Consider the following 23,646-nt stretch of genomic DNA (forward strand, 5'->3'; position numbering starts at 1 on the left):
CTGTCGTGTGAACAGATAACATGGACAGAGCGTGTGAGCGATAACAAATTGGTATCTTTAAACATTGTGGCACGCGACAAAGTTCACCATCCAAGAAGTTACACAATCTGCTACCGGATGAGAAATTGTAATTCCTTGTCAAGTAATGACACAGAAGAAACACTAACGATCTTGCCCTCGTTCCTTCTTATATGAAAAGCCGCTATTATCTCTCGGACATGCTGGTTTTTATGTTTGGCTACTTCTTTTGTGTCCTTAAAAACAGGAAAACAACCTTTAAATTTTTTGCAGTGTTGTGCGACGTGTGAATAGTCATCAACCTTCAAAGAACGTCTATGCTCCATTAGTCGAATGTTAAGGTATCGGCCCGTTTGGCCGATATAGACATGACCGCAGACAAAAGGAATCACGTACACCACACCAACACTACAGGGCACAAAACTTGACACATGTTTTACTCCACAGCCTCCACATGTTGCTATACCTGCCATTGTCCTATCTACCGCGCTACACATCTTTCCTAATTTGTCGGGCGCCGAGTATTTCGGGTATGTTCATGATTTTGTAGTTGTTAGGGAACCTTGTTATCTCGTCCGAAGGGTACCTGACGTAATGAAAATCTTTAAGGAGTGCGGCTTAGGCCTCTAGTTTACGTTCGAGCTTCCAAAAGAAAAGCAGATTCCGTTCTTGGACCTGAAGTTGTTTATTGAAAGAAGACATGTTTGTTGGGAGTATAGCCATAGGCCGAGGAAGCCGGAGCTCAATTTCAATTCAGGGCATTCCAAGATTGTTAATACTGGCATAACTGATTCTTCCTTACGCTGCGTTTTCCACAAATCAAGCGTCCATCGGTATGCCAACAGCTTTTATGAACAAGTAGCCAGGCTGACGTCAGCCGTGTACAAGCATGTGATGCGGCTTGCTGTTGACAAAGGAAAAATGTGGGTGAAATCTGGGTCCGTAGCGGCTAGAGATACAGAGTCAAGGAAAAAAGACTTCTCGGTCATGCCATATGTGCAGGTGTTGTCCCATGGCTTGAAAAATGTAGCAGGCCGCTATAGTGTAAACGTCCTTTTCTCGGCTCCCGACAAATTAGGAAAGATATGTCGCGGTAGATAGGAGGTTGGCAGGTACAGCGCACACGTGGAAGCTGTGGAGTAAAACATGTGTCAAGTTTTGTGCCCTGTAGTGTTGGTGTGGTGTACGTGATTACGTTTGGCTGTGGTCAAGTCTATATGGCCAAACGGGCCGATGCGTTAACATTCGACAAATGGAGCATAGACGTTTTTGAAGGGTGGTGACTATTCACACGTCGCACTACACTGCAAAAATATAAAGGTTGTTTCCCTGTTTTTAAGGACACCAAACTAGTAGCCAAACATAAAAACAGCATGTCTGGGAGAAAATAGAGGCTTTTCATATTAGAAGGAACGAGGGCAAGTGCGTTAGTGTTCCTTTTGTGTGATTACTTTACAAGGAATTTCAATTTCTTATCCGCTAGAAGATTGTGTAGCTTCTTGGATGGCGAAATTTGTCGCATGCCACAATGTTTAGAGATGTTAATTCGTTGTCGCTCACATGCTCTGTCCGTGTTATCTGTTCACGCGATAGTACGGTTTTTGTGTACAAATACCTGTTTTGTTTCTAATAAACATTCAGTTGGGAGTTCAGCGCTGTGCGCCGTCCACTCTTCTTTTGTCCCTGTGTTCCTTGCTATGTTTATCACTATGACTCTTAATGAGAAATCGCTTTCATCGTTATATAGTCTTCACACGTCGGGGCTGAGTTTCACCAAATTGGCGTGCGTTGGTAACTTTGCGTTTTTTAAAACAATATTCTGCCGGCAATAAATACATATAACAATTCACTGTACGCACAATCTTGCATTAACTCCTACAATTGAAATTCGACGATGATAGGCATTCGTCCCCGCAGTGACTGCTTTAGGCAGAAAAAAGCTCGGCTATTCACTTCGTACAGTTGAATTGGCTAACCAGCGCAGCTGTAACCTGCGGCAGGTGCTTTACGTACGATGTAGAGTGAATGAACGCAAACAGTTCACAACAGTACTATGACCGTGTGCGGCAACACTGGAAACACATTTGGCAATATTTTGTTTTGCTCCAGAAGTGATAAATGGCACCAAGCATTATTTTAGTTTCTCAGTTACGGCCAGTGTTCCCGATAAGGTCTTCATTAAGATGGAGATGGACCAATGGCCGATGCAAAAAATAAAAGAGCCAACGCTCTGTAAATGTTTCCATCTAAATTTCTAGAGAGCCCTGCACACGAACACTGGAATAAACTGTGAATAAACTCGTGAACCAAATACCGCTTTAAGGTGAGCGCCCCAACCGTGAGGTCGTACAGTTATGCACACAAGTTTGGCTGGAAGGTAATTTTGTTCAGGAAGAAACGGCTCCAGGGTTAGCAAATCTCTCGCGGTCACTGTGGCGCACTCTGGGGGACGTTTGACGAATCTCTGCTTGTTCGCAGGTCGTAATGATGGTCAAGTCCGCGGCAACTGGTCCTTTCGCCGGCCTCCTACTTCTCGCCGTTGGTTTTCCATTCGTACACTCCAAGGTACGTGACAGACCTTGCTACAACCGCCTGGTTGAGAAATTGTTTTGAGCCGTAGTGGCCGCGTTTCAGGTGGAGGTGAAAAGCGAAAACCCCGTGTGTCAGGATTTCGGCGAACGTTAAAATTCCAAGTGGTGAAAATTAAACCGTAGCTCTTCACAACGGCGTGCTTCATCGCCGTGGTTTGGTTTCCCTAAGTTAAAGCCTCTTAATTGATAAGAATAAGCTGTTTCTTAATGTACAATGCATTAAATTGATCTAATGCTACCTGTTTTTGTTATTGACTAATTTGTTATATATTTGAAGATTCCAAGCATAACAAAACTAGTTTTAAAATGCGGAATACTAGGATAGAAAAACATTATTATTCCCGAAGTGTTTTGTTTTTAGACATGGCTAATGCGTTTTTTTAAGATTTGCAGGGGCAGTGGATAGTGTCACAGGTAATAGCTGTAACGACATGCACTTTAAAGTATATTTAAAGGAGTATGTACAGTCGTCAAAACTGTTAACAACAACAAAACACGAGGTGCCTTCCTACGCACAGAGTGGCAGCTCAGGATAGCTACAGCTGCATCTTTGGCGCCTGGCTATCAGCACTCACGATGCTGCTGTACTGCACTCGGGTGCATCAGCGCATGCGCACAGCCTGGCCTAGCAGCCCGAGCGCTATCGTAAGCTGCCGCTCTGTGCATACGCTGGCACCTCGTTCTTTGTTGTTGTTAACAGTTTTGACGACTGTACATACGTCGCACAAGCCAATATTGAAGCGCATAATATTTGCCGAAAATCGGGCTGGGTGCATCTATGTAAATATGCAACTTTTATCATGATGGAATTTCACAAATGGCGAATTAGCGAACGGCGTGACTGGGGGTAAGCGTGACTGGGGGAAAAGATCTTTTCAGACCCAATTGAAAGAAATTATGCCGGCACAGTCATAGCGACAAAAGTGCAATGGAGAGCAAAGTATTGTTACGATCACAATTGTTGTCTTATTTTAAACACGTCCACTTCTGCTCAATAGACGCGTAGCGTAGGGTCATCCTCCAGGTGCGTTGGTGAATTGCACAGAGGACCCCTTTGTGCCGCGAGGGTTTCTTTGTTCAAATTCTATGGATTCGGTGTGTTATGAGTAACGCAGAAAAAAACGAAACATCTCGGCAAACCGCTATAGACCACACCCATGGCACAGAGCGCTTCACTAGCAGATGGGCTTCCGCCGAACCGTTCTGCAGATTGCGCTTTCATCAAAAATAAATTGTGCCAAAACGGTAGATAAAACGTGTGCAGTGCAATCAACAGAAATCCCAGAACTTACGCTAGATTTCCCGCTCATCAATAAACTACAATGAATTTTATTTATGATGTATTTCTCAAGCATCATTGAAGTTCACGTTCCTAAACACATTGGACAGTAGAGAAAGACAACCAGGACGGTTTCAGGAAGACAAAAGGTGTCTGTTCCGGACTCATAGTGAATAAATTAATGGCCTGCATTTAGGAACATGCCGTCGGGGGGGGGGGGGGCGCAGATACGGCTACCAACTAACAGTCTACTTCCGTCAAGAACGTACCTGCTCTCTCATCCGGGAAGTTTGCTTCTCTCTCCGTGCTCCAGGAACAGGTCCCAACCATAGCAGTTCCTTTACTCTGTAGAGTCGTGAGCCATTCTATTCGGTGAAGGTGGATGACAAGCGAAGCTTCTTAACAGAACGTGTGCAGCTACTTTGTTCATTTCTAGAATAAACAAATAGTAAGCTAAACGGACGAGGGCGCACCCTCGACATGTAGGGGCAACTGTGTATGTCGTTTCTGTCTATCTTCGCTCTTATAGGTTTACCGCCACATTATGTTTACTGCAGAAAGCCGCATTTATTCTGACCTATTCATGACGTGTAGATAACCTGGGCACAAAAATGAGCCGTCTTACCGGGCGGTTGTGGATCTCACTTCTTGTGAATAAAAATTATGTTGGCCTTTTTACAGAATGTGGGCACTTTTATAGCCCGTAAGCATTCTGAAAATAGTGGAGCAAGCTGCTTGGAAAGAGTGCAAAAGGTGCTTTCCTCCACAAGCGGTATTGTATGACGGTATTTTTTGATCTGGAAAAAGCGTACGATACCGCGTGGCGGTACGGCATCCGAAGTGACCTGAAGTCCTTTGGCATGTCGGGTAACATGCTAAACCCGCTTGCCAGCTACATGTCTTAAAGTACCTTTCGTGCAAAAGTTGGAAGTGCACTCTCTAGGGTTCGTGTGAAGGAAAATGGCGTGCTGAAAGGTAGAGTTTTGAGCTGCCCTCTGTTTATTGTAAAAATGAATTCACTTAGAAGGACATTGCCACCATCAATTTCCTGCTCATTCCATGTAGACGACGTACATTATCCTCTAAGTCTTGTAACCTGTCTATCTGCGAGCACCAAGTACAGCTTTGTGTTAACAAGCTAGCTGTCTGGGCAGATAGCAACGGTTTTAAATTTAATACAGGAAAGTGTACTTGTGTTTTGTTTTCGAAAAGGCGTGGCATTCGGCGGGATCCAGGCATCAAACTCAACGGTGTCACAATTCCAGTAAGAAATGAGGACAAGTTTCCAGGTGTAGTCCTTGACGAAAGGCTCACATTCATACCACATATCAAACAGCTTAAACATAAATGCTTAAAGGCTATGACTCTACTTAAGGTTCTCTCACACACCTCATATGGTGCTGACAAACAACTTCTTTTACGTGTTTTTACTAGCCCGATATGTTCACGATTGGACTATGGAAGTGTTGTTTATAGGTCAGCAAGTAAAACATCCAACAAAATGCTGGACCTAGTGCTTCATCTGGGACTTTGCCTGGCATGTGGCGCCTTCCGCACTAGCCCGGTCAAAAGGCTCTATGTAGTGTAATAAATGAAACCTACAACGTAAGCGAGCATACACAGATCTTCTTTATGCTTCTAAAATTTCATGAATGTCTCACCATACTTTTAAGTCAGTTTTTTATTATGCATTCGTGACTGAACTCCTGATAAATGGACCATCGTTCTTTGCGCCCTTCTCTTACAGAGATAGAGAGGAAGCGTCAGAGCTTGCTGTTTCCTTTTTAGATGTCGTGCAAACTTCTGTAACATGTTATAGCACGAAGGCATCTCCGCCCTGTATCATGCGACACATCTTTCACACATACAGATAAAAACCAAACTCACAGATCTGCAATTCTTTAGCACTTCTGGTATTTGCCAGCAGAAGTAACAGTGTTCTAGATTTTATACGGATGCCTCTAAAACTGCTACCTCTGTGTCCTGCGCTACGCATGGCCCCGGCCTTAATGTCACTGAAACTCTGAATAGCAATACTAGTATCTTTACGGCAGAGGCTTATGATGTACTTCGTGTTGTTAATCATATAGTTGCGGGCATTGTCACCAACAAAGTCTTCCAAAAATCATGTTGTCATTTGGATCGTTAGGGGTAAAAGGTCTGTATATGTCCACAAATTTGAACTGGTCCTTTTCTGGGTCCCTGGCCACTGTGGTATAGCCGGTAACAAAACCTCGGATCGAATGGCTGCTGCTGCTAAACTCTTGAATACAATAGACATAACGACATTACCGTACAACGACGTGAAGCCACACATCAGACAACAACTTCGCAAATATGGCAAACACACTGGAGTGTACAAACAGACAAGATACACGTAATAAAACCACACTTGGGACCCTACACTACCGACACACGCATCAGATACACAGAAGCCGTCTTGGCTAGATTACGGATAGGGCACACACATGCAAGGCACTTGCACCTTCTCACTGGATCTCCTAGACCTCTGTGCAGTTGGTGCGGAGCGGCCCTGTCCGTGATCCACATCCTTATACACTGAAAGGCACTAGAAACAACACGACACAGACACTTCGCACAGCTATACGCGCAACACATTCCGCAACACCCAGCGTACTCCTTAGGAGACAACCCATAATTACCCACAAACGAACTTTTAAGGTCATTAGCGTTGCCCAGTTTGTACACGTCTTTACTTACCACGCATATTGACACCCTGGCCTTCTTCACCAGTCATGTACATTGTCTGCATCAACAGCCCCTGCAACATATGGCGGTGAACCGAATACCAGAACATCGATTTATCTACTCAACACCATTACTTTCGCATTCACTGCATCAGAGGGAGAGAGGTGTCTCAGAATTCTGCTTCTTAGTGACTCACGAGGCATACTGGTAATTACTTGAGAGAACTTCCCGTATGCTCCACAGCCGGCTGTTATGTTTTATGTTATTGTTTTATGTTATACGTTTACGGTACATGTTGATGTTATATGTTATGGAACACCACTGACTTCTCCTAACTTGGTATAATCTTCCACCGGTTCTTCCAGATTTTGCTGCTTACGTACACTACTTCTGATTTCATCACACATTCAACCCAACTACTGAGCGTCCTGAGAGCAGTTCCTTTCGAATTCATAGCAAGTCCTCCTTGGTTGCCCCCACACGGCGATGTGATTAGAAAATCTCAAATTTTCTTTACTTGTATTCCTGATGCGTGAGTGACAAACCTGTCTGCCAAGACGCACTCCCTCTAGCGCCGTGTAATGGTCTGCTAGGAACCATCCTTGTATTCTTTTGAGCAACTGCCAAAGACGTTTTCCTGTTTGCACTCGATGGCCGAGGGGTACAGGTGTTGGTTTTCACGTTGACGACTTGGGTTCCACACAAAGTGATCACTTTTATTTGAAAAAGTAATATGTTTTTCTGAAACTTGTTCGTTATTGTCAATTCTAGCAATTGTTTTTCAAAACAAAAATGGCTTGGTATCTGTTAGGCCCGTGTAGCCTAGCACCATGTTTATTAGTCTACCTATGTTGCCAGTACGACAGGAAAAGAAAAACCAGGGGAACGTGGGTTGCGTCTAGGCGGCCAGGTTAGTCAAATAGGCAGTACCCGCATGCCTTATAGGACATATAGCTATAAGTAGCAATTTATGTTGCTCTCAAACTTTACTTCGCGGCTGGCCCCACCAGAAGGTGCGCTAAATGCATTTACAAAACAACCGACGCGCTGGAGATCGTCACCTCCGTTCCCGAACTGAAACATTACGAGAACTTTTTTTTTCTTTCTTGTTGCCTGGGGATATTTCGTGGCTCTAATTACTCAGAGAAGGGCTGTAAGTCATCCTTGCGTGTGCAGAAGGTTCTTTGTTGGCACTAATAGTGATGCGAGAAACCAGCTCGTTTAGGTGTGCTAGCTGCAGTATGACGCCTCACAGAAAGTTTTCTCTTCCCTCAGGGTGCTGGAATATCGACAATGTTGACGATCGCGTTTCAAATGTTTGTGATGTGGCAAGGCATTTATTACGGAACAAACGCCCCACGGATGGACTTATCCATTGACCGATGTCCAGGAAACAATACCTACATCCATCTAGGAGGAAACCGTTCCGGATTGCTTCCAGGCACCAGGTATAGTTCCGCAGCTCAGGCCCGCATGTAAGCGCCGCGCTTGCGTCAACGAAAGCGCGTTGGGTCTACTCAAACGTTTTTTTTATTACAGCTCACCAACAGCTAGACCTTTATTCTTCTTGTCGCCGTACTGGAGCTGTTTCTTCAGTACTTTTGCCACAGTATTCCTGGGTGTGCTCATCAGCCTTGTGTCAGGTATTTGCATGTTTCTAGGGTTACAAACTTGTTACAAACTTTTCTTGGTATACTTTTTGCGTCGTTTTTCTTTTAGTGTTGATTTCTTGCTTTCTTGTCCAGTAAAAAGTGGTCCCAAAGGGAAATTCGCGTAATTTAGAGCTGTCATGTGATAGCGGCGTTCATGTTTATTATCGAAGCAAGGAGAACGGCGCTCATATCCTTGACCCTTCGGTTTCCCATAGGTTCTCCCCAGGTGTTTGAATTTCGGCAAAACTCATACACCCAATCTAGTAAATATCAAACATATAGTGCGTGAAAATGTGAATTTCGGCAAAACTCATACACCCAATTTAGTAAATATCACATTTTCACGCACTCAGGCCCGCGCTTGTAAGCGTCGCGTGTGCGCCAGACAAAGCGCGTTGGTTCTACTCAAAACGTTTATTTATTACAGCTCACCAGCAGGCAGCCCTTTATTAAAGACGATAGTCTTTCCTGGGTTACTTAAACTAAGAAATATTGGTCTGTCTGTATGTCTGTCTGTATGTCTGTCTGTCTGTCTGTCTGTCTGTCTGTCTGTGACTCGATTCAGCCAACCGGCCAAAGTAAAACAATGCCTGCGCAATAGTCTTATATAGTCACAGCTAAATGTGGCCGTCTAAGTCCGGTGTAATGTTCATACTTGTCAATATTGTTGAAGAACAACAAGACATTACGCATATATAAGACAACAAATTAATACAGAAGTGATATTTGCAGCGTTCCTTTATAAAAAATCGTACATGTTTGATTTTGGCGAGATTAAATACTTCATCGACTGAAGACAAAAATATCACTCCGCCGTTGTCTGCTGTCGCCCGCGCCATATAGCTTCTGGCGTCATTTGAAGAAATCAAGTGGCAAGAGTTACGAAAGGTTCCACTAGATAGGTTCCACGTTCTGCTTAGAACGCACGTTGACTAGGGAAACGCGGTTCTATAAACGTTGAAGTAGGGCGCCTCGATTCACACGCGTCTTCGCCGTACGGCCACGTTGGCATCGAGACACCCGGTTTGAAGCAGTGGAACGCGGGAAATTTAAAATTATTTAAGCAAACTTTTGGCGTCTTTACTTTGGGAGGAGCGCGACGCAACAGGAACAACATGAGAGGTGAGCGGGAAAGCGAAAGGAGGCATTTACTTGGCAAAAGTCGATAAAGCCTATCGTCTTTTAACGACATTTGCAACGAAAGTAGCAGATACGCGGCTAATTTTTGTACTTGTCTTCTGGTCACTCAGACTGAAGGTAAACCTCAAGTGTTTGTTGAAGTGCGAGGGGAGGTATAAAAATCAGTGCATTTTTATATGCGGCGAGGGATGACAAGCGAATTTAGGCGCAGTGCACAACGTTCCCGAAACAAAACACTTATGTTTGTGTTTGGCGATTGAGCATCCTTCCTAGCCAATTAGCTCAGTGAAACATGGAAGGACTCTAGCTTTAGTTTAGTGGACAAACATGGGGCGGTCCAGTTGGTTCCCGCCCGCGTCGTAAGCAGCATACTGTCCGTGTAAGACACCAATCCAAACGTCTCGACCACGGAAGACCGCAGATGGCTCACACAGGGCTTGGAGACGTTCACGTTTAGATGTCTAACCAGCACAACCGCGACATCATCGGTGGGCGCATAAATGCTAGGTGCTGGTGCGCGCTACTCCCAACAATTCGCCCCCACTCGTGCACTCATAAACCGGCAAGCGGTTATCTGGCGTGCTTAAACGTGAAGGACACCGGTGACAACGCGGCTTCGAAAGGCGTTCAAGCGCCACAAGAACAATTTGCTCACGTCGGCGTTAATCCGGGAGGGATCGGCAGCTACTTGACGAGGTTAAACTTCAGTCGGCAAAGGCGGCGGATGTACATCTTGCGGCCGCAGCTTTCTGTACGTTGTTTTCGCGCGAGACCTTCACACAATAACCCCGCAAGGTCACCGGCCAATTTTGAAATAAAGCCGCTCATTCAATCGTTTCGCCCGCATTCCCCCTTCTTTGCACACCTACCCTCCTTCGGTTCCCGGTGTCCTTCTTCAGAGGCAACGGTACGTGTCCGTTCTATAGCGGGTCAAATGTTCAGCTGCTCATAACGGCGCTGACAACCACTATAAGACAGTTCAGCAGATAGTAAAAGAGATATGTTTGGTAGCGAGAAGTATAAAAGTCGGGAAAGAGGCGTCGCGTTGGTGTGGAGGCGCGGGGCAGTGGTGGCGACTGAACGGTGTTCACCGGAATGAAAAGAGGATGTAAGACACGTAAAGCCTCACTGTAAAAGTAAGTTCAGGCTTGCCTAGTTGTACATGAAGGCTCCAAACCGCAGTGCGGCTTCCTGGATGAAGCAATATAAATGCACAATTACAGCGCAAGCGACGAATTCGAGGGTTTGAAACTATGGTATTACCATACCCTAGATTTTATCAGCACCATTTCCATGTTTGTGGCCCAATTACTGGTAAAATTGCTTGGCTAATTACAAAGCTGCATGTGTTTGATTGTTTGATTGTTGAATTCTGAGGGAAAAATGTAAAATATATTACATCATTAGATATAGTGTATTATAATGTATTTAGTATTTGATATATCACTATAAACGCAATAAATAAGGACCTTTCTGACTTTAGTGCCTGCAAAGTAGTCAGCCTTGCTATTATCCAAGTTGAGCTAGGAATAGATCCCGCAGTACGCGCTCTGCGCAAAAGCTTACGTAGATACGGTATCTTTGTAAATAGTGCCTAGTTGGCCATTCATTGAATACGGTCCTTCAATGCAGAGCGCAGAGACGGAAAGCGCATGCTCAAAGAAGAAAAAAGAGCAGAGCAAATTGCGGTGCTAGCGCCGGCAAGGCCGATCAAGTGGCTTCACATGTCAACTCTATTATTTAGTTATGTTTCCTGGAGGAGAGTTGTCTTTATTGGTGTCCATAACGATGACTACCTTCTTATTTCGGTACACTGTTGTTGCGTAGAAAGTCTGAGCAAATTCGTGTTGACCACTTCTCCGCCTAACGTTGACATTTCCAAATCTTTGTAATTTTCCGGGCTACTGTGCATCAACCTTGCCGCCTTCATATTCGAGATGACGATTCAAAAATATATGTGTAATGAAAGCCTTTATTTTGCAGTTTTCAGCACATAAACAATTTTTATTGTTGGGCCGACGAATGCAAGAACCCAAACTCTATGCAGTACGTGAAATGACACTTGTCTAAGGCGTTGCGCTGCTGAGCACGAGGTCGCGGGTTCGATTCCCGGCCGCGGCGGTCGCTTTTCTGATGGAGGCGAAAAGCAAAAACGCCCGTGTGTACGAGATTTCGGCGCACGATAAAGATCCCCAGGTGGTCAAAATTATTCCGGAGCCCTCCACTACGGCGCGCCTCATCGCCTGCGTTGCGTCGGCGCGTTAAACCCTACAATCAATCAAATCAATGACACTTGTCTTAAAACGCAATGATATAGACTGCAACACGAATTTTCGTTTGCATATGCAAAATTGCACTAGTGATATTGCAACAAAACCAAAATTCATATACCACTATTTAGCTCCTCCAGCCTTAGGAGTACGCGTTAAGGAGAGCAATATTTCAAAAAAAATGTTGTGAAAAACGCAATGACCGTTTCAGGTACAAGGAGCTCTTCTTGCTGCCAGTAGCCTGACAAGACGTACTGCACACGGGAGGTCACATAGGAATTGCATGCGTTTAAAGACCATTTATAAACGACTTGAGCTGTTTTGGGCTACTTCGATGTTAGTACTTGAAAGATGCCTTCAGGGGCGTCTTTTTTCGGAGAGGTATAGTGAAAAGAAATGGAGCATTTTTTAACTTCATCAAAACACGTACACAAAGAAACAATCACACAAGTTTGCACTTTTGATGAAAATTTCAGCTTCAGGATTGTTGAAACTGCAGGTACGGTGAAGAAACTCTTTCCTTCCGAATAATTTCTTTCTTCTCGAACAGAGATAGTCTGGAATGATAAAGAGGAGTCTTATAATCAGTTCGCGGGCTGGTTATCATTCCAACTTGCTTTGTGATAACTATCTCAATCAATTGAAGGCAGGGCAGTAGCGAAATTTTACTCAATAATTTTTTATAGCGTATGTAATAATGATACCACAAGTTTCGGCTTTAGTAATCTCTTCTCTGACATCCGCCCTTACCTGCGACTACTGCACTGTCGTTAATACCGTCGTGAACTTGGTTCACCTGATTTGCTCATGTTCCACATTCGAAAGCTGTAGATCATTGCTGATAGCCTACTGCTCTCAACCATGAAACAACACGACCTACCTGAAGCTTGTGCGATAACAAGCTACTCTTCACGAACGCATGGGAACTTGTTAACTTACTATTTGTCTTTGCAAGCAGTGTATAGTGATATGACAGACTTAATGGAACCTGTCAACATACAACACAATACGTTCTGGGGGTTCACGAGGATTTATTTTAAACTTTCCCTTTTTTCCTCGCACCCCAATTAACCCGCAGGGCGCCAGAGCTATTTATGGATAAATTCGTTCCTTCGTTCATTCATTCTCACTCAGAAAACCTGCATCTGTATGACGGCCGGTTGTCACAACATAGCTGCTACAGCAATAGACCGTAGACGTTCCGGTCATTTGCTACGCACAAATAGAGTTTTTTATGTATTTCGGAGGTTCTGAAAAGCAAGAATTACTTATGGTGTAGGTGCAATCTTTATTTTGCACCTACACCGCACATGTGTTTTAAAAATACCGGCTTGCATCAGCCGCCTCAGATTTGGCGCCCACGTAGTCAACACATTTCTGCTGTTTTTCAAAATTCGTAGCAAAACAACTGGCAAACCAGGGGACAGATTGCACAGGGACATCCTATAACGCGGAACGTTTTGTTTGGCGCCATTAGATGCACTGCCACAGTACCATCATACCGGGTTTACTTGCTTATGTAATAGTGTGTAGCTTGGCTAAGGCGTTCTGCTGCTGATCACAAGGACGTAGGTTCAATTCCCGCAGCGGCCACCGCTTTTCTCATGGGGTCTAAAAGCGAAAGCACCCGTGTATTCGAGATGTCGGGGCACGTTAAAGATGCCCAGGTAGCCAAAATTATTCCATAGCCCTCCACTACGGCGCGCATCATCGCCTGCATTGCATCGGCGCGCTAAACCCCACAACCAATAAATGAATCAGTCAATATTGCGTAACTACAGGGATCGTTCAGACAAGCAACATTGGACCCGAAATGTAGTGGCAAATGCGAAACGTCGGTTATGTCGGCTAAGCAGATGCGTTGTGATAAAAACCCACCAGACCTACTTTTAAAAAGCGTTAGAAAAAGATGGATGGAGAAACTGATCCGTGATAACTAAGGGTTGAGTGCAACAGGTTTATTGAGCAAGAAAAATGACTAGGTTTTTCTCCACTGAAAAATGCTCTTTTGATAATGAATGCTGATATTGGTGGGATAAAGTTATGTCATGTCATTTGCCAGCTGGTGATGGGTTATAACATAGTATGTGGCCTTTATATAGAGCAGTCCATCTATGTGGTAGCGGTCAGCAAAGGATCGTGCGAAAATTTCTACGAATACAACGGCTTCACGTTGTCATGGGAAGAGCCCTGTACTTTGGTAGAGGGACAGTGCTTCGATGGCAGTGAGTTCCTCAACAACGGAAGCGTTGTTTATGGTTATGCCAACAGATTCTTATATTCATCCATGGCTATGAACACATTTCTACCAGTCCTGTAGGTCTGCTAGTTTGTATGGTGACATCGTAAAAACTAATAAGACAAACAGAAGACAACAAAAGACACACACAGGATGAGCGCAGTTAACCACTTCGTTCTGCGTACGTTTCTTTGATTCCCTGTTTTTGCGAGTATTTCCGAGACGAAAAGGTTTGGAAGTGCTGTCTAATTTTATGAATGGATTTTGTATGTCACATGAGTTTGTCTCCGCTAATCTGTCTGTTTTGTCCTCAAGTAGCTGGTAGCGAGACTTCTGCCTGGCACCACTCTAAGAAGTAAAGGAGTCCCACCAATTCCCAAAGGGAAGATAAATCCTTCTCCCATATATGATTCCTTTTTCCAGCATCAGACAACTTCCTCTTTAGCAGAATAGCCTTACCCTTCACAACGGAGGCGCCAGCCTCTCGCGGGGAGGGGGTCGGGGTATTCTCACAGGAGTTACGGGAACAGCGTCTGGCAATTTCCTCACCACGGGTCGAATAATTCCTCTAGTCAGGCAGTTATACAATTCATTACCAGAATGAATGAATTTATTACCAGAACCAGGCAATGAATACCTCTGCTAAGAAGTTTAACACCTCAGAATTACCGTATTCCACCAAACAGAATTTTGCAATACTTCGCCAGGAAGGGTTAGCTTACTCTTATCAGAATTATTGTATTCTTTCAACCAGAGTCCCCCAATGCCTCCTCAAGGAGGGCTAGCTTACTCTTTGTCAGAACTAATGTATTCCTTTGAAGGAGGATTTACGCACTACCTGCAAGTTGCCAAACTCTACTGTTCAGAGGTAGCACGATGTTACCTTTTACAAGACTACATTTTAGCCCTCTTTCCTTGTAGTTTTCAAACTGAAATACCGTAAAGTTACTTCACAAGTAAACACAACACAGCGTCTTTTCAACAAAAGCTGACATTTGTGCTTAGCCAATAAAAATAGACAAATCGTTTTCGGACTGCATTTCGTGCTTTATTTTGACATCACTGCTTTCCTCACATGCGTTGCTCCACTTGTTTTGCGGTCGCTGCCTTTATAACCCAAACCATCTGTTCTGTCGGTGGTAGGCCGAGCCTCATCTCAAAAAGCAGACAGGTCTGCTTTGCCTTTGGGGCATACTGGATGTTGAAGGTCCAGTAGACCGCCAAAAGCAAAGCGAACTCGTCCACTATGTCCGTAGCCGTCAGCTGGAGCTCTTCCAACTGCACAGTCACGGCTCCACATTCCTCCACAGTTTAGACCGAGAACAACATCCAGGGGTAAAGGGTAGTCTCTCCTGGCTCCTGCATAAAAAGCACACAAATTCAAGTACCAGCGGTAACACAAGTAACAGTATTTTGCTCTTCCTTCCTCAGTGGACACATTCACTGCACGACCTGCCTTACCCAACCACTGCACATAGCGATTCTCAGGCAAACGAATGGCTAATTAGCAGTCTATACACTTAAAGGTAACAATTTAGTGACTATGTTAACGATTCATCAATGTGACATTAACATGTCCACTGATGAGGCAAAATGCTCCAAATTTAAATTGCTGTTATGGTTACTACACCAAACTTTTCAGGACCCCAAGTTCTGGAGTTCAGCATTCCACTATGAGGCGGTTTTTAGCATCTGCAGAAACTGCTGATTTGCTCGCAATTGCTGGCTAGTTGAGTGCTTGGAATGCTTCGAATATTTGCACTAAGTGTTTGTTATGAGTCATTGCTTCAGGCATTGTGACTTCAGTAAAAGGGGGCATGCAAAGTCCATCAAAAACCCCAGTGAATCCCACATTCGTCTACAGTGCCATTCATGCTGATTTTTTCCATGACAGTAGCTAAACACTAAGAGTCAAATACAGTAAAAGCTCGTTATTCGAATTTACAGTTAATTCGAACTGACGCCCTGGTCCCGACAAAGCCCTGTATATTTCAGTGGGGGAGATCGCCCGAAAATTCGAACTCTGCTGTATCCACAACGGTTAATTCGAACTGGGATCCCTTGGTTTCCTTCGCTCCTCGCAGGAGACGTCGGCCCAGAGAGTTTACAATGTGTTGCAAGTCCAAAACAAACCAAAATTACTAGAGATGCAACGCAATGAAACAGAAAGAACAGCTTAGCGCGCTCGCTTTGCTGCTGCTGCGATGGCTTATTTCGCTGCAACGGTGGACACCGGTGCAGGTTTTCTTTGTGCCGCAGTCGCTACTTTGGACCTGCGATCACGGAGCGTGCGCAACAAACCTGCAGTAGCGCCTAATCGGCGATAACGATTCTAGAGGTGGCTTCGTTGTGTTCTGCCCGGCGCAGTGTGGCACGATATCTATTCATTCAAGTGCCCGCCCGTAATTTGAACTCCGCTTAATCGGAACAATTTTATGGTCCCCTTCAAGTCCAAATTAAGGATATTTTACTTTAAAGCCATATCCATGCTTTCATAATGCAGTTCTCAAGACGTAGCCTTACTAAAAACGTGTTTTTTTAGCCCGGCATTTCTCACAATTTTTACTGTATTAGCTTTAGCTTCCCAAGCACTCCCCAAGCCTGCAGTTACAGAGTCCACGAAGACAAAATAAAACTATTTCATTTGAAAGAACGATCTTTAAGTAACTCACTGAGCTCCATTCCCGCCACAGAATACCTTTTTTAGCTGAAGCAAACACAACATATATTGAAAAGCGTTCAAATTTTACGCTACAGCGACAGATAATGTGCAGGCCTGAGAGAAAGAGTGGACAGCATGAAAACCATAGTTTTCAGTGTGTTAACGGCGCGTTACCATTCAAGTGATATGCGTTGCCTGCATTGCATCGGCGCGTTAAATCCTACAATCAGCAACATTGCACTACAATCACCCATTCATGTTTAAATTGGCATTTGCTTTGGTCAGTGGCTGCCCCTTGCACAAACAAGATGCTGCGATCTCAGAGGTGTTGCAGGAAAATGGCTGGGGACCAGCCACTGCTTCGTCTCTTCTCCTTAATATCCGGAATATTTTTTGAAGCTTGGAATAAAAATAGCAATATTGTTGTCGGGGCAAACGAATTTAACTTGTACTTTGTCTTCATGGCCTCTTTAAATCCAGAGCTAAATTTATACCTGAGGGGTATTTTTCCCCGAGGGGGATGTTCCGTTTGCAGGCGATTTCTTCCCTTGCCTGTATCAGTGTTTGACTTCAACCACGAACAAAATAAGTGACCTAGGTGTGGCGTGAGCAACATGTCCAGTATGTGGGACTGCACTTTTTGCTCCCTTTGCATTTACTCTGTTGTGGTCTGCTCGAACAGCTGTTGTGATCACACAGAACAATCATGCAGTTTTACTGATTGTCAAACAACACTAGGTGCCGAAATACCAAGCTCGACTACTAGATGTCCCTGCCAGCAGGAGCAACAGCCGTTTCCACAGTTTCTGCCACAGCCATGGGGTAAAAGCACGACATTCCTATCAATGGGAAACGTTGGCACACTGATGGCCCGAAAAATCTCACCTAGAGGGAAAAACATATGAAAGCTACACATAAAACACAGATGCAGCTTGGCAGGCATACACATAGAATATCTAGCATAATTCACAAGCACTACACTGGATTTCACTTACTCAACATATAGAAGAAAAATATGCATACCAACTTCGAGAGAAAGGCCTCTGGCTTTTCTTTCCCCAGAAGGGGCAGGCTAAACAGCACTGCCAATGAAAAGCCATCTGAAAAGGACGACACCACGCATTAATCTAAAGCAACGGGGTCCGGATCACCTATTGAAATTTTATGCCAACAGGGTCCTCCCCCTCTTTTTTCAACCTCTACCAGAAAGAGCAGCCAGACCAACAAAAGAACCTGCAACCTCAGGTCCACCTATTTATTTTTCAGTACTGCATTTTACGGTAGCACTTACTGGGCTCGTTCTTGAGAAAACAGACCCGAATTTTACCGAAAATGGGCTTCACTCTTATTGCAGTCGCGCAAGGTAATATAAAAAAAAAAGCCCAATGGACAAAACAACCCGCCAGTGGTCCCGCGAAATTTTGTTGTGGCTACTGTAGCCACATAAACAATTAATCGCCACTTAAATGTCGTGCCGTCAAGGTTTTATTAGCGTAAGTATTGTTTTCTAAGAACGCGGGAACGGAGGCTACAGGGCAACGCAATACACAATGGGTTTGGAATGCACGAACATTCACGTTTTCTTGCAAGGCATTTATGCCAACTTTGAGGTTGAATAGAAACCTTGTGACCTTTGCATGCGTTATATTTTAAGGGGTAACCAATTAAAGCGACGCTACAAACATAACTGATTGGGTATTAAACTGGTTACGGTGTTGCTGTCACCGTCGCTCACTTCTGCCTCGTCAGCAGCGCCAGATGCGAACGGAACCGACGGAGAAGCACAGCGGCAGTTTAATTACCTTGTTGCTTGACAATATCTTTACGTTGCTCAAGAAAATAATGAAACGAAAGCTTCATTTATAGCTAGATTTGAATGAAGCCAGCTTAATACATCCGCAACGTTTATACTTCACACGAGTCTTGCTTCAACGCATGCTGAACGTCATAAACCTGCAATAGGAGCACGGCCGCTTGTTCGGAAAAAACACAGCCGAGAAAAGGATGTCTAGAACTGGCGTCAGACAAATGGAAGCACATGTATGTGACCACTTAAGTCCTCGCAAGAACCAACAACGCTAAGCAGCAGTCACGAGCGCCGGTTGTTATAAAGGACCGCTGAAGTTTTGGCTGGAACGAGCGCGAGCTCTGCCGTACCGCGCAAGTAAAAATGAAATGGTGACTTACGTTTTCAGCGGTGGCCGCAGCAGGCAAACGATGTTATTCCACCAGTCAGGTACAATTCAAACACAGCCACCGACACCAAAACGCACCTCACGGACACGTACAGGACTACTACGGCGGTTTCAGTACCACAAAAGAGACGAAGATGTCCGAGCGACGCGCCCGTCCACCAGCCAGGCGCGGAGAAAAAGAACGCGCAGAAGCACAACGGCCAAGTAGTCCGACGGACACCGTTGCGTTAGGACACACAAATGACCCATTCCTACTCAACGCGTAACACTATTTCTGACGCTCTTTTGAATACGCTGCTTTTTAGTTTAAGTACGCTTTGTTTCATGGCCCGGTGCTGTGGCTGTTTAGATAACCAATTCTTCATACGATTTCAAAGAGTTCGCCTCCGTCATAGAGGTGTCTGCATTTTGTGCACTCCTGAAAGCGTGCAGCTGAAGTCGATATACTGTTCCATTCTCTCTCGCGAAGGATATACGAACTCCATCGATAAGAGACAGAGACGGTACGCTGTTCTATTTTCTCCTGCGAAAGGCGAACAATCGCCGCTTTGCTCCAGCAAGAGTGGGGAGTGTTCACGAGCAGTTTTATTCTGGTTTCCTAGTAGAGTGAACACACCACCTAACGCCGTGCGTGGTGCGGACAATGTCAAACGGCCCTGACTGGAATAGAAAACATGTTTGATTCTTCAACTACTCCCCACATTTCTTAGAGTGAGCGACATAAACATGCAAATCTTACGATGTCCATAACCCAGTTTTTTTAAAGGCCTGGGATCTATCGCGCACATTTAGGCAATGTGGTGTGCCTCTGATGCCTTCCTCTTAACCTTTTTCTCGACAGCTCTTGTTAGGGTCTCAAGGCTGCTCTTTTTGCATGGCATTGGAAAACCTCGGTTCATTTATCAGTCAGACCAGTGTCCCCATCACTTGAGCAGGTTTGGCAGCAAACAGCACAGTGTTTAACGGCAGAGTGTATGAACAACAGAAGTGCACAATTTACCTTAAGATTTGGCTCGGCAAAATGCGAAATCACAGTATGACTATTTCGGTTACGCTGCTGGTGTTTTGGTGTGTAAAATATGTATTAATATGCGCTAAACTGGCACTCTTTATCCCTATTTGCAAATCAAAATGAAGTACGTATTTACTTTTTGCTCTTGGTTATGCCAAGCACAGGAGAGCACAGGCTACCCACAGCACACGTAAAGCACCTCAACAGCTGGGTCGTCCAACAATGGAGACGAGTACGTGTAATTGAGAGTTATGACAAAGTCCAATTCCAGGTAAGGTTTCGCCTAAAGTTTATTTTTTTGCTTCGGACTTTTTCAGTGCTGTGTATTCTGTGCATACCTACTGCGGCTTAGTCATTACATAAATATGCAAAAAACACGGGCTTCAAAAGAAGCTTTCCAAAACGCAAGCGCCGCCTGCTCCCACGCGGTTTCCAATCGCTTGCAACATAGTTCCTATGTATGCGGTTTGCCTAACTTGCCGAAAATGCCTTCGTGTCCTTATACCCGGTGTAAAGTTTCTGGCGTTGGCCACCACAGTGTAGCCTGTCGGGTTTAGTACGACTAGCACCGAGAAAGCTTCGCCTACAGCTTGTAGTTTAAGGATCCATTCGTACAGCCAAAACCAAAGCGGGCACCATCCACTTTTTTACTGAGCGTCCCCCAAATCGCTGAACAAGCGCTTTTAAGCATGTGATGCCAAGTACTGGTCCAACTAGCAGCCATTCAATCCCACAGATTCTTCTCAGTGTCCTTTGAAGCGCCGCTATTACAAGAGGACCCGAACATTGTTTAATGTCGACAAAGCCGTGCTCTTCAATGCGCTCGGCTCATTTCTCACTACCGCACTTTAGCGGAAAAACAATGGCTCCTCGTCAAAGTACTCGCAAATCTTGCTGCTCTATGTTACCTCGGGCAGTGGAATCCTTTGTGGCAATGGAATCATTTTCAGTGCGTAAGTACCTAATAACATGCCAACCTTTGTTTTGTCAGCGGAAAGCATTGCTGAGCGAGCTGTAGGCTGCACTTCCAGTCGCTTATGACCACCATAGCCTGAGACTGGGTGGGCCATAATCGTGTGAACATTTCTGCCGAATGCCATCTTCTGTGCTCTTGGTACCAGCTACTGCTCGGGCTGGCTTCCACCCTATGAAAGGGCTGCTGGGATTGGAGATTCTACCGAGTAGTCCTCAAGTCTTCACTAAACAAGCCGTATACGTGAAGGCTGCCCTAACCAACATTGCTAGGCCAAGCAACACGTATAAGAAAGGCCTTAAACCCGGACATAACCCATCTATTTGGGGATTTCGCTATTTGAAAATGCAATGCGGGTCATCCTGCACAACCCCTTCGGTATACCTATCTTACAAATGTTAAAGAACTTCCATTAAACAAGCGAAAAGTCACAGCGTGTTCCTGTTCAGATTCTCAATGTGCGTAACAACTTCAGCCGGTACTACAAGTCTAAAAGGGGCTGGAATGCGTATTTGATCAGCCTGAGCCTCATTGTACACATTCTAAGGTGATGGTTTTGAGACATTCCAAATATTTTGCCAAAACTCGTATTAAAAATTGGCGCTGGCCAATGCAGCGTGCCCAAGGGTGGCATGCATGATATCTGGTTCTGTACCTCGATGGTGCCTGCAGAGCCAGCTAAGCTTTGCCGCATCTTGAAACCGTAAATTACCTGCGTTATTGTGAAATATGCGCTATATTGAAATTCGTAGAGCGTTGTGCTAGGCTAGAAACACCCACGCACATATCTTGACAAATAAGTTGGTTATGTCTTCACTACTACAGCCCATAATGTAGTCGCATTCTCCAACAGAAAAGATGAACGACAACTTAGCACAAAAACGGACACACTCAACGCTGCCTGTTAGCGCTGTAGCGAGCAAACCAATAATGGGAATATTCTCTATGCGAGTTGGTTGTCTCACCCGAAATACCCAGCAGGGGTTTTCTCAAAATGAGTCAAATCCACAAACAGTAATTAAAACAGTTGAATTTGAGAAGCAAGAAAAACTCGGAAACGTTCCCCTAGAAAAGCGGTTGCAAAAAAAAAGGTCAGCGAACCCACGGAGAATGTGTACAACGATTGCATTTCATTATGTACACTTCAGCACAAGAAAAGACAGGGGCTACAGAGGACACAACGCTAGAGCGGTATTTCAACTGAAGTTTATTTAAAAAGACACTTGCTTATAAGCACGCGAAGGAAAGATAAAACCAAAAAATAGAAAATAAAGGAACAAAAAAATTAGGTGAAGTCACACGAGATAAATTTTTTGCATACTCAGACACAGTCGTCAACATCGAGTGCACCTGCAACGTCAACAAATTCAATTTCTTTAGCTCAAAGATGCAAAGATGGCACACTGATGCACTTGTCGTTTTTTCAAAATACACTTCAGTGGCATTACCGGCCTTGTGTTGTGTCCTTTCTAGTCCCTGTCTATTTCTGCGCTGACCTGTAAATAATGGAATACCAATTAGGCCAGTCAATTCCGTTAATAACTCCGTTTTCATTTAGTACAGCAAGATCTTCTTACTTCCAATCCCACAAAAACGAATTTCTCAAAGTTAAGAACATGTTATGAATCCTGGCCAGATTGGCTATATTATCAATGTAACAATATCTCAGAACTACGAATTTCAATATAGCGCATATTTGAGAATAAGGCAGGTAATTTATTTTCTCTATTATAACGGAAGAAAATCAGTATTACGAATTCGGCTAAAAGCAACAGCGCAAAAACTCGCGTGGAACAGAAAACGCCGTTTCTCTGTGTATTCCCCAAGTGCAGTAGCTATCATCATCACCATGTCGAGTGCCAACAGCTAGCGCCGCGGCAAAGCTGAGGTTTAATGTAAGTAGCCTGGCAGGCCTACCCGCGTTTGCCTCCCTAAAACACGAATGTTTTATTGGGCTACTTAACATCAGAATTTTTGGTCCGTCCGTATGTCGGTCTGTCTGTTTGAAAAGAGAATGTATTACAAAATCACATATCATCGCATATGACTCTATTCAGCCACCCGGCCAAAGGGAAACACAAACTGCGCAATGGTCTTACATACCCACAGCGAAACCTAGACGTATACTCTAAATGCAAATCTAAATCCTACACGTTCGGTGTCAATGTTCGTACTTGTCAACACTGTTGAACAAGAACCAAACATTGCCAAATTTAAGGCTCAAATGAATGCATACGTGATATATGCTGTGTTCCTTTATTTAAAAAAATGTTTAATGCTTGGTTTTTGCAATAGTAAATGAAATACTGGATCAACTGCACCAAACCGCCGCCTTCTGTTACCAGCACTACTATTGCTCCTGCCGGCATTTACGAAATCATACGGCAACCGCAACGGAAGCTTCCGCTACATAGGTTCCACTTCCGCTTGGCGCGCTCGTGAAGTAGCGCAACCTAGTTCTATGAAAGTTCTAGTAGGGTGCCTCGATTCAAGCGCGTCTCCGCCATACGGGTGCGCTGGTATCGGTGCATCGAACTTGCAGCAGTGGAACACAGAAAATTTAAACTGACCTGAGAAAACCTATAGCGTGCCATCTTGGGAGTAACTAGACAGGAGAGGAATAGCATAAGAGGAGAGCAGAAAAGAAAAGGGTGGCATTTACATGGCAGGTGCGCCAGTCTACTGTCGTCTTTCGTCCACATTTGCAACGAAAAAAGCAATGCGGGGCCAGTTTTCTCTCTCGTTGTGCTGGGTATCGGTTGCCGATCGGTCGTTCTTCCGGCTAATTACGTATGCGAGCAGGTATTTCTTTGTTGCGGGTGATTTTGCTGCGAAGTTCGTTCGAGATCCCAAAATGAATGCAGCTAGCGCCAAAGCAAAAAAGAAACGAGAGCAGTCATAATCTT

General features: G+C 44.5%; 1 protein-coding gene across 1 annotated transcript in view; it reads left to right on the forward strand.

Moving 5' to 3' along the window:
- LOC144141988 (sodium-coupled monocarboxylate transporter 1-like) overlaps window positions 1-23,646 on the forward strand; it is a 211,098-nt gene that overhangs the window by 145,669 nt on the left and 41,783 nt on the right. Inside the window, exons 11-14 of the mRNA XM_077673418.1 lie at window positions 2,497-2,583; window positions 7,873-8,045; window positions 8,137-8,240; window positions 19,932-20,038. Of these exons, the coding sequence (XP_077529544.1) occupies window positions 2,497-2,583; window positions 7,873-8,045; window positions 8,137-8,240; window positions 19,932-20,038 (471 nt within the window). The remainder of the gene's footprint in view (window positions 1-2,496; window positions 2,584-7,872; window positions 8,046-8,136; window positions 8,241-19,931; window positions 20,039-23,646) is intronic.

The sequence above is a fragment of the Haemaphysalis longicornis genome, unplaced genomic scaffold (assembly GCF_048455015.1).
Source record: "Haemaphysalis longicornis isolate Haplotype H1 unplaced genomic scaffold, Haemaphysalis longicornis Haplotype H1 scaffold_6, whole genome shotgun sequence".
Taxonomy (NCBI): domain Eukaryota; kingdom Metazoa; phylum Arthropoda; class Arachnida; order Ixodida; family Ixodidae; genus Haemaphysalis; species Haemaphysalis longicornis.